Raw genomic sequence first — 10,214 nt, 5'->3', positions numbered from 1 at the left:
ATTATTTGATCACTTAGAAAATTATTTCTAGTTAAATGGAACCAACGGGAAGTTTGGCTAGAAAGAAATTAATGATATGATATTATATTTGACCAATGTTAATATAATTTCATGTCAATATTTATTAAGATTATTATTTCCTTAAGCCACTTAATTTATTTCTAGTTGAATGGAAATTTAACTAGAAAGTATTTATGATTTCATGTCAACATCATTATGATGGTCATTTCCTTAGTATATTAATTATTTATAGTCGAATGGAACCAACGAGAAATTCGACTAGAAAGCATTAAGATGTGAAGTTATATTTAACCCACTTTATTATAATTGCGTGTCAATTATAATTTTTTATTCCTTAGTTATTTTCTACCAAACGGTGATATAATTGAGGAATTAATTTTAAGATTATTCATAATTATTTATGACCAATGGTGCTTTGACTATGAAATTTTAAGTTTATTTTGCATATGATCGATTAAGCCAATGTAAATTAACTTTATGCAATTGGCAATGCTTATTATTTAAGATCAGTTGCAATACTGAGTAATTTATTTCTAGATTAATGGAACCAACGGGAAGTTTATCTAGAAAGAAAGATGATTTCATTAAGATTGTTATTTCCTTAATTATTTCTGCCCAACGGTGATGTAATTAAGGAAACATCTAAGTATCGTCAATCATTATTTTCATTTTCTTTGTCATTTTGGCCTTTACGGTGATATGACTTAGAATTTTACTTATGCCACTAGTGCATTAATTCCTCCGTCACTCGTGCCTTACGGTGATATGATCAATGATCTCTAATTTGTTACTAAGCTTAATTCCTTTACCATTTCTGCCCAACGGTGATATGGCTAAGGACTTTAATTTCATGTCATTTACTAATAGCATTATGCCCTATATCATATCTACCTGATTTTGGTAATTTGATTTAGGATATTAATTTTCAGTAATTCATTATTCTCTGCCATTTCATAATCTTTTCTACCCTATGGTGTTTGATTATGAAAATTAAGATTTATTTGTATGTGATTAATTAAGCCAATGGAAATTAATTGCATTACTAATGTTTAATTAATAATTAATTTTTCAGCATTAGGACAACTTAAGGCTATTCAGCTTCGTGATGGATCAAATTACGTTGAATGTTGAATGGAGAAATAATGTGCTTATTAACTTAGCCATGTTGGATTATGACTTAGCCATAAGAGAGGATCCTCCCTAGGAACCTCAACTGGCCGAAGAACTCAATATAATTGAGGAAGAATATGATAATCTCATGTGGGCCTACAATAAGAAGTTAGCCAACTGGGAGAAGTCCAACAGAATGTGCTTAATTTATGTCAAGGGTGCCATCTCTCCAGAAGTTATTGGAGGAATCATTGACTATAATGACATTAAGATGTATCTGGCAAACATTGAAGAAAGTTTTGAATTTGCACCTGACACTCATGCCAATATGCTTGTAAATGAGATGATCACTAGTCATTACAATGGCAAAAGTGGTATAAGGAAGCACATCCTTGAGATGACTCATATGGCAAATCAACTCAGATCCATGGATATGAAAATATCTGATGGATTTTTAGTGCACATCATCATGAGATCTCTTGGTCCTAACTATGATCCATTCAAAACAAAATATAATACTCAGAAAGAGGAGTGGACCATACAAGAATTGATCTTACACTCCGTGGAAGAGGAAGAGCGCCAGAAAGCTGAAAAGCAGAAGATTAAAGACCGGCTCAACCTCACTAATGCCTTTGATAAAGGCAAAAAGGTCTATCAAGGGGAATCCTCTAATAAGAATAGTGAGCCAGAGGGTGAGCAGAAGCAAGAAGGGATCAAGGCCTCCACTTCAGCTGTTCCTTTAAGTACAAGTCCCTACTGCCACTTCTGTGCGTCAGATGGACATTGGCAGAGAAATTGCACACGCTTCACAGCGTGGTTAGTCAAGAAAGGTATAAATGAAATTAAATAAATCCCTTGTGATGAATTTTCCCTTAATACTTAGTGAGTTTGACTCAATGCCGATGTGCATGTTTCTAACTCATTACAGGAAACTCGCACCGTCCAAACGGTAGCAAAGAGGGGAGTGAACACTCAGAGTAACTGATGGAGTGAAGATGAAAGTGAAGTGTTGTTGGAGACCTCACACTTAGTTTCACAGCAATTGCAATAATGTCTTATTTGTTCACTCTATTAAGAGAAACTTTACTAGTTTAATTTTTTAAATTCATATGAGAAACGGGTCATGTCCGTTATTTTACCAAATAGAACATGATACATTAAGTGTGATAATAAAGTGATTGGTCTTGTCCTTGTGCACGACAGTCATATTTGTTCTTTTGGATGATCATGTGACTATTATAATAATTGCCTGTAATGACAAAAGATGAGACATCATTGAAATTGTGACATTGTAATTGATGTCACATTTCTAGGGGAGGTTAGAACGTCTCATAAGTTGGAGATATTCTTTCCCTTGGATTGATTTTAGTGAAGTTGTGCACTAATTAAACACAGTTTTCTATTCTAGTAGCAACATATTGTGTGTTTTCTGCCTAACACATTGATATGGTTGTGAAAGACATGTCCCAGGATCGAATTATTAAGCTAAGCATTTGCTAATGGATCCATACTCTAAAGGCTCATAAAATTAAGATTAATTAAGATTATGTTCTGGCCAGTATATATGTAAATTAGAGCCTTACTGAGATCCTGGATGAGGGGGACTAAATTTTTCAATCAACACCCACTAAGTTAAGCTTGAGTTTATTTGAGTACTATAGTGAGCTATAGGTCTTGTTGTCTCAGTGACGCATAATGTTGTTGAAGACACATTGCCTTGGGGAGCTATTTTATTTAATAAACTCGTAAGTAAGTCTCAAAATCAAGGGGAGAATGTTGGTTGATTTTGTCGACTTGTGTCGATAAGGGTTAGGAGAGGATCTAAACCATCGGTTTCCTTATCCTGACAAGAAACAAACTAAGAGATAAATTTGTTTTTTATGTGATCGGTACAGAAAACAGAATCCTAAACTAATTGAGATAACCCCCGAGCCCCACCAGTGTCGCCTATATAAAGAAAGAGAAGGAAAGAGGCAGACGACCAAACTCTCTCTCTCTCTCTAATCTCAAACCCTAATTAATCGCCCAATCGATCTAGGCACTGGAAGGGGTTCGTGAGGCATCTCTGGAAGAAGAAGAAAGAAGAACGGTAATGGCTTCTAACTCAGGTCAGTAGATCAATTATTTTTCCGCATAAGCAAAAGGTGATTGTTTATAGACTAAAGCTTAAGATCATGTAATTAGAACTCCAACAATGTACTCATGTCCTTAATTTGTTTTAGAATCCAAAATGGTGCATATTCATGAATATGAATTTGTATAAATTTCTTTTCCAGCAGTTAACGTGAAAAGCAGTGTGCGAATAAAAATGGGGGCAACAGGGTCATGACAAATAAAGCGCATTACATCGCATATTAATCACTGCTTGCCAGTTGTATGGGTTGATGAATAACACGTAGCAATAACAAGTGGTCATTTAGAAATTATTGCTGCCAACAGACATGACGATAGATTGTTGCGCCCGCACAGGCAATGCAGAAGTTCATGACAGAAGAAGCAAAACGGAAATCATTCTTTAGATTTATCATTTATGAAAGAGTAAATTTTAGAAAACTGCAACGTAGTGACAAAACTATCAGTTTGCTGCAACATTAGTGACCTATTTCAGTTTGCTGCAATAACAGAGTGTCTCTATAGTTGCAATTTTCTGAAATTTACAATACAGCTAACCTGAGCCTCTATCTCCCAGGGGAGCTTCTTGTTGCTTAGTTCCCTTTATAGAACCTGAAAGGAACATAATGCCAACGGAGTATTCTAATGCAGCCATATAATAGATACCCAGTTTTATATGTACACCAATACGGGCAAATATTCAAGATTACGTTGCACCAGTTCCACGGGGAATTTTGCAGGAGTTAGTTTGAGATATGATGCAAGAGCTTCACATTTGGCTTGTGCCTTACATGTCCTTTCAGAATATCTTTCAATCTATCATCACTTTCTGATGATATATATATATCAACTCATAAATGTAAGTAGCGGAAATAATTTGACCGAACAGTGCAGATACCAAATATTAATGCAGTAACACCAGAAGGGAAGCAAAGGCAAAGGATGCTCACAAAAAGAAAAGAAGAAGAAGAAGAAGCTATTGTTCCTTAGTTTACAAAATAGTTTTTATGAGGATATAGTAGATACTACAATTAGTATAACACAATATTGCAATAAGATAATAAATACCACAATGGTTATAGCCTTGCAAACAAAATTAGGATATATGGATTTTAGGACCCACACCAGCATCAAGCTAAATGGAAAAGAAAGTTGCCCATGCATGTAAAACTTATGGTCATGGATTTAACTTTTTTTATTGGGAGTCTAATTCTCAAAGTATTGGAGTAAAAGCCCAGAACATGGATTTCACTCTGAATGCAATGATACATGAAATTTTTGTATATTCTCCCCAAAAGGACGAAACAGAAGGGCTTTCCCAGTACACTGAGATGGCATTCTCCCTTGCCATCCCACGTCGGCAAAGATGGAGGACACATACCGCCTTTGCTTCCGGACCCACCAAAATGAGGTTCTTGTGTCCAAATAAGGCCACCGGTTCTTGGGCGAAAAAGAGGGCGCGTGAGGCTAGGCACAGCGTTGCTTCCGCGCTGTGGAGCGAGTGGCGTCGCCCTCCTTCCCGTGCCCGCAGTCGCCCTCAAGCGCGCGCCGCCTAGCCCACCGTCGACGTCGCCTCTTGCCGACGAGCCGCCTAGCCTGCCGTCGCCGTCTGCAACCGACGAGCCGCCAAGCCCTCTGTCGTCGTCGTCGTCGCCTCCCAGATCCGTTGTGGAGAGAGGATAGGAGAGGCGTCGGCAGTCGAGGGGGACAAGGAGGGCGGCACCATCGAGCTGTTGTCACCGCCGTGCCGCCCAGAGCTCGCCGGCCGCTCCGAGGTCATCCTGTACCGCCAGATCCGCGTTGCCGGCCTGGGAGGAGAGCCGCCGGTCGTCGGAGCAAAGAAGGGGTGGTCCCCGTCGTGGGAGAGTGACGAAGATCAGGGTGGTGGTGGGGTTGCCGCTCGGACTGCCCACCGGCGCCGCCTCCGTCCGCCCCACCGCCCAGCGCCGTCGCCGCCCGGGCCCTGCCGCACTCCGGTCGCCGCCTCGCTTCCTCCGCCGCATCGACTTCCAGTGCCTCGCTTTGTTCGGTTCGACTGGTGGAGAAGGGATAGAGGAGTGAGAGAGGAGAGAAAAAGTGAGAGTATAAAAAAAGACTAGTAGGATCCACTCAAAGGGATATGCACCATGGAGCATGTAGCTAACAATGTTCCTGGTGTTCTTGAGCTGAGTTATCACACGAGGAACGGTATATTTTTGCGACGCACTCCTAATGCCCTAAAAGAGGCCGTTCATTAGTACGGCAGTCATGTCGAATAAGCTAGAGCTCCAACAAAACACTACCATACTCAATTCTTTGACCCCAATTATTCAAAAGAAACATGAAGCTTCTTCCAGATGCCTACTATGTGGTGATTATACTAACCTTCTTTTCAATCGCGAAGAAAAATATAATGAGGTGAGAAGCACGAAGAATTCAGCTGGACAAAACATTATCACATAAGCAAATAAGTTGAGTCGTAGCACTTCTCTTTCAAGGTTGGTAGCAAGAACGCCTCAAGAACTCATCAAAATTTCAAGGTGGAAATTATGAGAGCCTTCTCCTCCACGGGAGCCCAGAGCCCACAAGATTTCAAAACCTTTTCAGAAAGACTAGAGAGAACGGTCGTATACAGTGGGTGAACGGTATAGGTACCCTTCTTCGATAGGGTGCCCTCAACCAAAACCACAGGGCTAATGTAGGTAAAAAATCCACACAATTCAATACAAGATGCTAACAAACAAAAATGACTTCTCAGGATGGAAGAACATACGTATGTGAATATGTGATGCTCATGCGGTGCAGAGATCAAAACTCAGCAGTATGGAAGCACAGGCAATATAACTCACGAGTTCAGGGCTCAAAATATTAATTTTATTATCTCAGGGCCGTGGAGGCGAGGTCTTTAGCATACACATACTAATTACCTAGCAATAACACCAAAAGAGTACTGCTACCCCGGTGTTATGTCTTCTTAAAAGAAATCATTTGGTTTTCCTACCCTGATGTTCAACTCCTGCAAGTAACTTGTAATTGCGTTCTTTTGCCATCCTTTGAAGCTCCTGAAATAGAAACAAAATTTTGGTTAGAACAACCAAACAAAGGAGCAGTTCTCTATCACTAATTCAGGTTACTGCAAATCAGTCACATAAATAGGTTAGCCAAGTAAAAGGGCCAACTATATGGATTAGTGGACTACTTGCAAGCTTCCTTGATCTGGTGGTGTTAGAACACTGTTTGCATGTAATTAAATATCCGTAAGTAGACTTGTCTTATGATTAATTGATTTTTTTGCAGCAGTATCAATTATTTATATGTAAGTTTTCTATCGTACAAACCACAATTTTCATATTCTATCCAAAATTCAAATCAATGCATGATGCATCGTTTGAAATGATTGGATGCAACCATACACTGCATATTTTAGTTGAACCTACTATGATAAACACTATGCATGTGTGCTCTGCAGCTAAACAAGATTTTATTTAGCAACGTGCAAAATAAAAATGAAATGAAAAAATTCTGCCAAATTTCTCAAAAGAATGCATACTATCAGCAGATATGATGATTAGAATTCAAATGTTTTAATCAGAGAAGCAGACAGATGGAACATAACAGAACAGTCAGACAATTGAAGAAGTCCATACCCTTAGAAGGAAGCCCCTTTTTACTGAAATGTCAATTTATAAAATTCCAGTGATAAGAATGCCCTCAACTGATGCATTTGATGATTTTCTAGATTGCTGGATACAATTATATATGTGTACCGTCAAGGCAAAATTTGAAATGGTTGTTTTGTAATCTTTACTGATGAATCAGGATGGCCAATTTTTAAATAATGTGTACCCAAAACATGAAATAGAATAATGTTCATTAAAAGATAGTGTATTCTAATGGAACACAAGTTAGCTATAGATTAAGCCATCTTACTTTTGATCAATATGTGCAATAATCTCTCCTCCTGGGAAAGCCGCTTTTGTTGCTTCATATGAAACTTTAATGGAATGCTTCCACATACCGCCAACGTCAGCCACATTTTTACCATTCATCTGCTTCGGTTCCTCCATTGGCAAAGAATACCCAGAGAGCAAGTGGCCCACCCATACACCATCTTTCCTGAAACATTTTCAAGATATAACATTGACGAAAATGCTTTCAAAAATTGAAGAAATATACTCCCTTAAATCAATGCTCTTAGATCCTGCTAAGAAAGTTGTGTCATAATCAATGAAAGAAAATGGCGCTTACGTTACAATATCCATATGACGAGGAGCATAATGACCACCTCCTATGCCTAGAAGGACTTTTTCACCATTCCTGCATTACATGAAAATATAGCAGACTTAATGCAGCTCAAATTCATAGCAAAAACCATCATTATAATAGATAAACAGTTCACTTAAAAAAACATATACAAGCAAGATAGTCAAGAGTACCCATGCTGGGAGCATGCTTGGGCGAGTGATTTTATGTATAGTTCTCAACAGAGAGCTGATTTTGATTCTAACAGAAACAATCTCAAAGCGTTCGGTGTGTGCATTATACTATCAAAAAAGTGCCAAAAATTAGTTCTTTTAGCATTAAACGGTGATACATTGGTCTCCTACCTTCCAGGGAATAATATCAGTTGTGGTGGATTATCAAATATGCTAATTATTGGAAAATATAACGAGAGTTCTTCGCATGTACTAAAATTATGCTTACTTTCCATTGGACTAGTATGGAAATCGACATTGGACTAGATGTCTATATCTGAGATCAATGGCATGAAAAGAATGAAAGAAAAAGAACAATTGCTTGTCTTCCATAGCAAATAAGAGCTAAGTGCTCGAGAGACACACCTATTGGTACAAACACGGTCTATTTGCCACTCAGGACAACAGTTTCTAAAGATGTTTGATGTATGGGGGGGTTGTACTGGGTAAACTCCACCTGATAGTTTTCATAGTAAAGCACACGAAAATAGAGAGGGAGAGCAAGAGAGGGGATGCAAACATACCCATGCCAATTTCCAACAGATTCTTCTTCTCCAAGACCAAGTCCTTTCCATAGCAGCTGCAAGTATTATAAGACTGAGTTCCATTGTGTTTTTCACCATAAATACAATGTGTTCACGAACTCAAAATCACAGAGGACACTAAGGATCAGAAATGCATGTCCTTTCCTTAGCATCACAAAGATGCAAAATGAACAATAATATCACCATAAAGTTGGAACCAATTCCAGATATCTAAGGAAAAAGAACATGAAAATCATGGTAGACCATACAAACATCTACATTGTCCACGCCCAGATGCTGAAATGGAACACAAACGGGAAAACTAACCAGAGCGACTGCGTCAGCAGCATCCTGTCTACCCCAGTATTCTTCAGTGCTTCCTACAACACACAAGTTAAAGAAATAAATTTGTTAAACGTATTTGGTGATCAATGTCACGTGGGCATGCAAGGAAAATATATTGTTTAACAATAGAAAAAGTGATAACTCAATGGTTCATGATATAATGAGTTAAGTATCAAATCGTTGATGTTTATGTACTATTGCTATATGTGCAATATCACCTGAAATTTATTGTCATCTGAATTGTATTTTCACATTTCTTTCGCAAGTTGCCCAGATATATCCTTTTATGTGACCTATCATTCAAACTGTTCATTTACAGGACAACATTACTTCTTTTGAGAGAGAGGACATAATTACTTGTACTTCAAACTATCTGTGTGCCTGAAGAATCAATTTGAAGATTATTTTCTCTTTCTACTATTATAAATATCATACTTATTTATATTATTTTTATTCAGGGAACTGCTGGATAGCATTTCAAATATAGTAGATTCAGGAAGAGAACCATTGAACTAGTTCATACTTTGGGGTGTCAGAACAAAGAGGACCTTTCGGCCGTCAGTATAAAATCCAAGATCTCACCCTATAATTTTAGGATTCAATACAACGTTCATCAATGACGGGGTGCAGGCATTAATTCCTAGCCTATGCAACTTACAGATAAACTGTCCTGTCCAAAAATGAATCAGGGGAACAGAAAAAACAAAGAATAAACTTAATGAACTTAAGTTGATCAACTAAGATGAAGTTACAAAACATTATCCAGAAATCACTATGAATAATCTAATTTGTGAGATATGTCTGGCTGTCGAGCAATAATTAAGTAAACACAGTGGATTAAACCCCAGAAAGAAAAGGTGTGGAGAATTTCGTACCAATCTCAACAAACAGCGTCGGCGTGTTGGTCACTGGCCCATGGTGAGTGCCCTCCAGCGTAATCTGCAGAAACGAGAACCAATCAATCAATCAACCAATGCAAACAACCGCGATCCCCAATTCCACAAAGGAAATTAAAAAAGCAAAATTAAAAAAAAAACACAAGTAAAGTAATCACCTCAAACTCCGGCACGAGGCCGCGGTCGGCGGCGATCCGGCGGAGCAGGCGGAGCCAGGGCCCGATCCGCGGGTTGGGCGGCGCGGCCCACCCGGGGCGCCCGCCCTGCGGCGGCACGTCCACGCCGTCCCTGAGGTGCGGGACGCCGATGGGGTGGACGGTGAGCGCGGGTCGGTTGGAGACGGCGGTGTGGCGGCTGAGGAGGACCACCTCGGAGACGCGCTCCCCCGTGGCGGCCTCCCACCGCAGGTCCAGGTCGTCCTCCTCCACGATCCCGCGCGCGTGCCGCAGCAGCCGCACCCCCGCGCCGTTCGCGAAGCTCTCCACGCCGTCCTGCGCCGGCCGCGCGAAGAGTTAGGCAGGGAAGAAGGCGGTGGCGAGGGCGAGGGCGAGGCATTCGTACCGGGATGGAGGGGCCGGGGGTCCAGCCGGGCATGGCGAGGAACGCGGCGGCCGGAGTGGCCGACGCGGCGTCGGACGTCGTGGCGACCACCAGCACCACCATCTCGACGTCGCCGCCTTCCTTCCTTCGTGTTCCTTCCTTCTTTCTCTGCAAGAAGACACTGCTGCTGCTGCAACTGCTGCTCCTTCGTT

General features: G+C 40.2%; 1 protein-coding gene across 1 annotated transcript; it reads right to left on the bottom strand.

Moving 5' to 3' along the window:
- Window positions 1-6,074: 6,074 nt before the first annotated feature.
- Window positions 6,075-10,214, bottom strand: LOC4345318 (D-aminoacyl-tRNA deacylase). Its single transcript, XM_015792829.3, has 8 exons — window positions 10,024-10,214; window positions 9,621-9,953; window positions 9,442-9,505; window positions 8,549-8,601; window positions 8,222-8,277; window positions 7,471-7,539; window positions 7,153-7,338; window positions 6,075-6,284 (listed from the first exon to the last, which is right to left on the bottom strand). Exons 1-8 carry the CDS (start codon window positions 10,123-10,125, stop codon window positions 6,197-6,199), a joined length of 951 nt encoding a protein of 316 aa, XP_015648315.1. The 5' UTR covers window positions 10,126-10,214; the 3' UTR covers window positions 6,075-6,196.

This window comes from Oryza sativa, chromosome 8, assembly GCF_034140825.1.
Source record: "Oryza sativa Japonica Group chromosome 8, ASM3414082v1".
Classification (NCBI taxonomy): domain Eukaryota; kingdom Viridiplantae; phylum Streptophyta; class Magnoliopsida; order Poales; family Poaceae; genus Oryza; species Oryza sativa.
The sequence above is the reverse complement of the archived record's forward strand: the minus strand, read 5'-3'. Positions and strand labels throughout refer to the sequence as shown.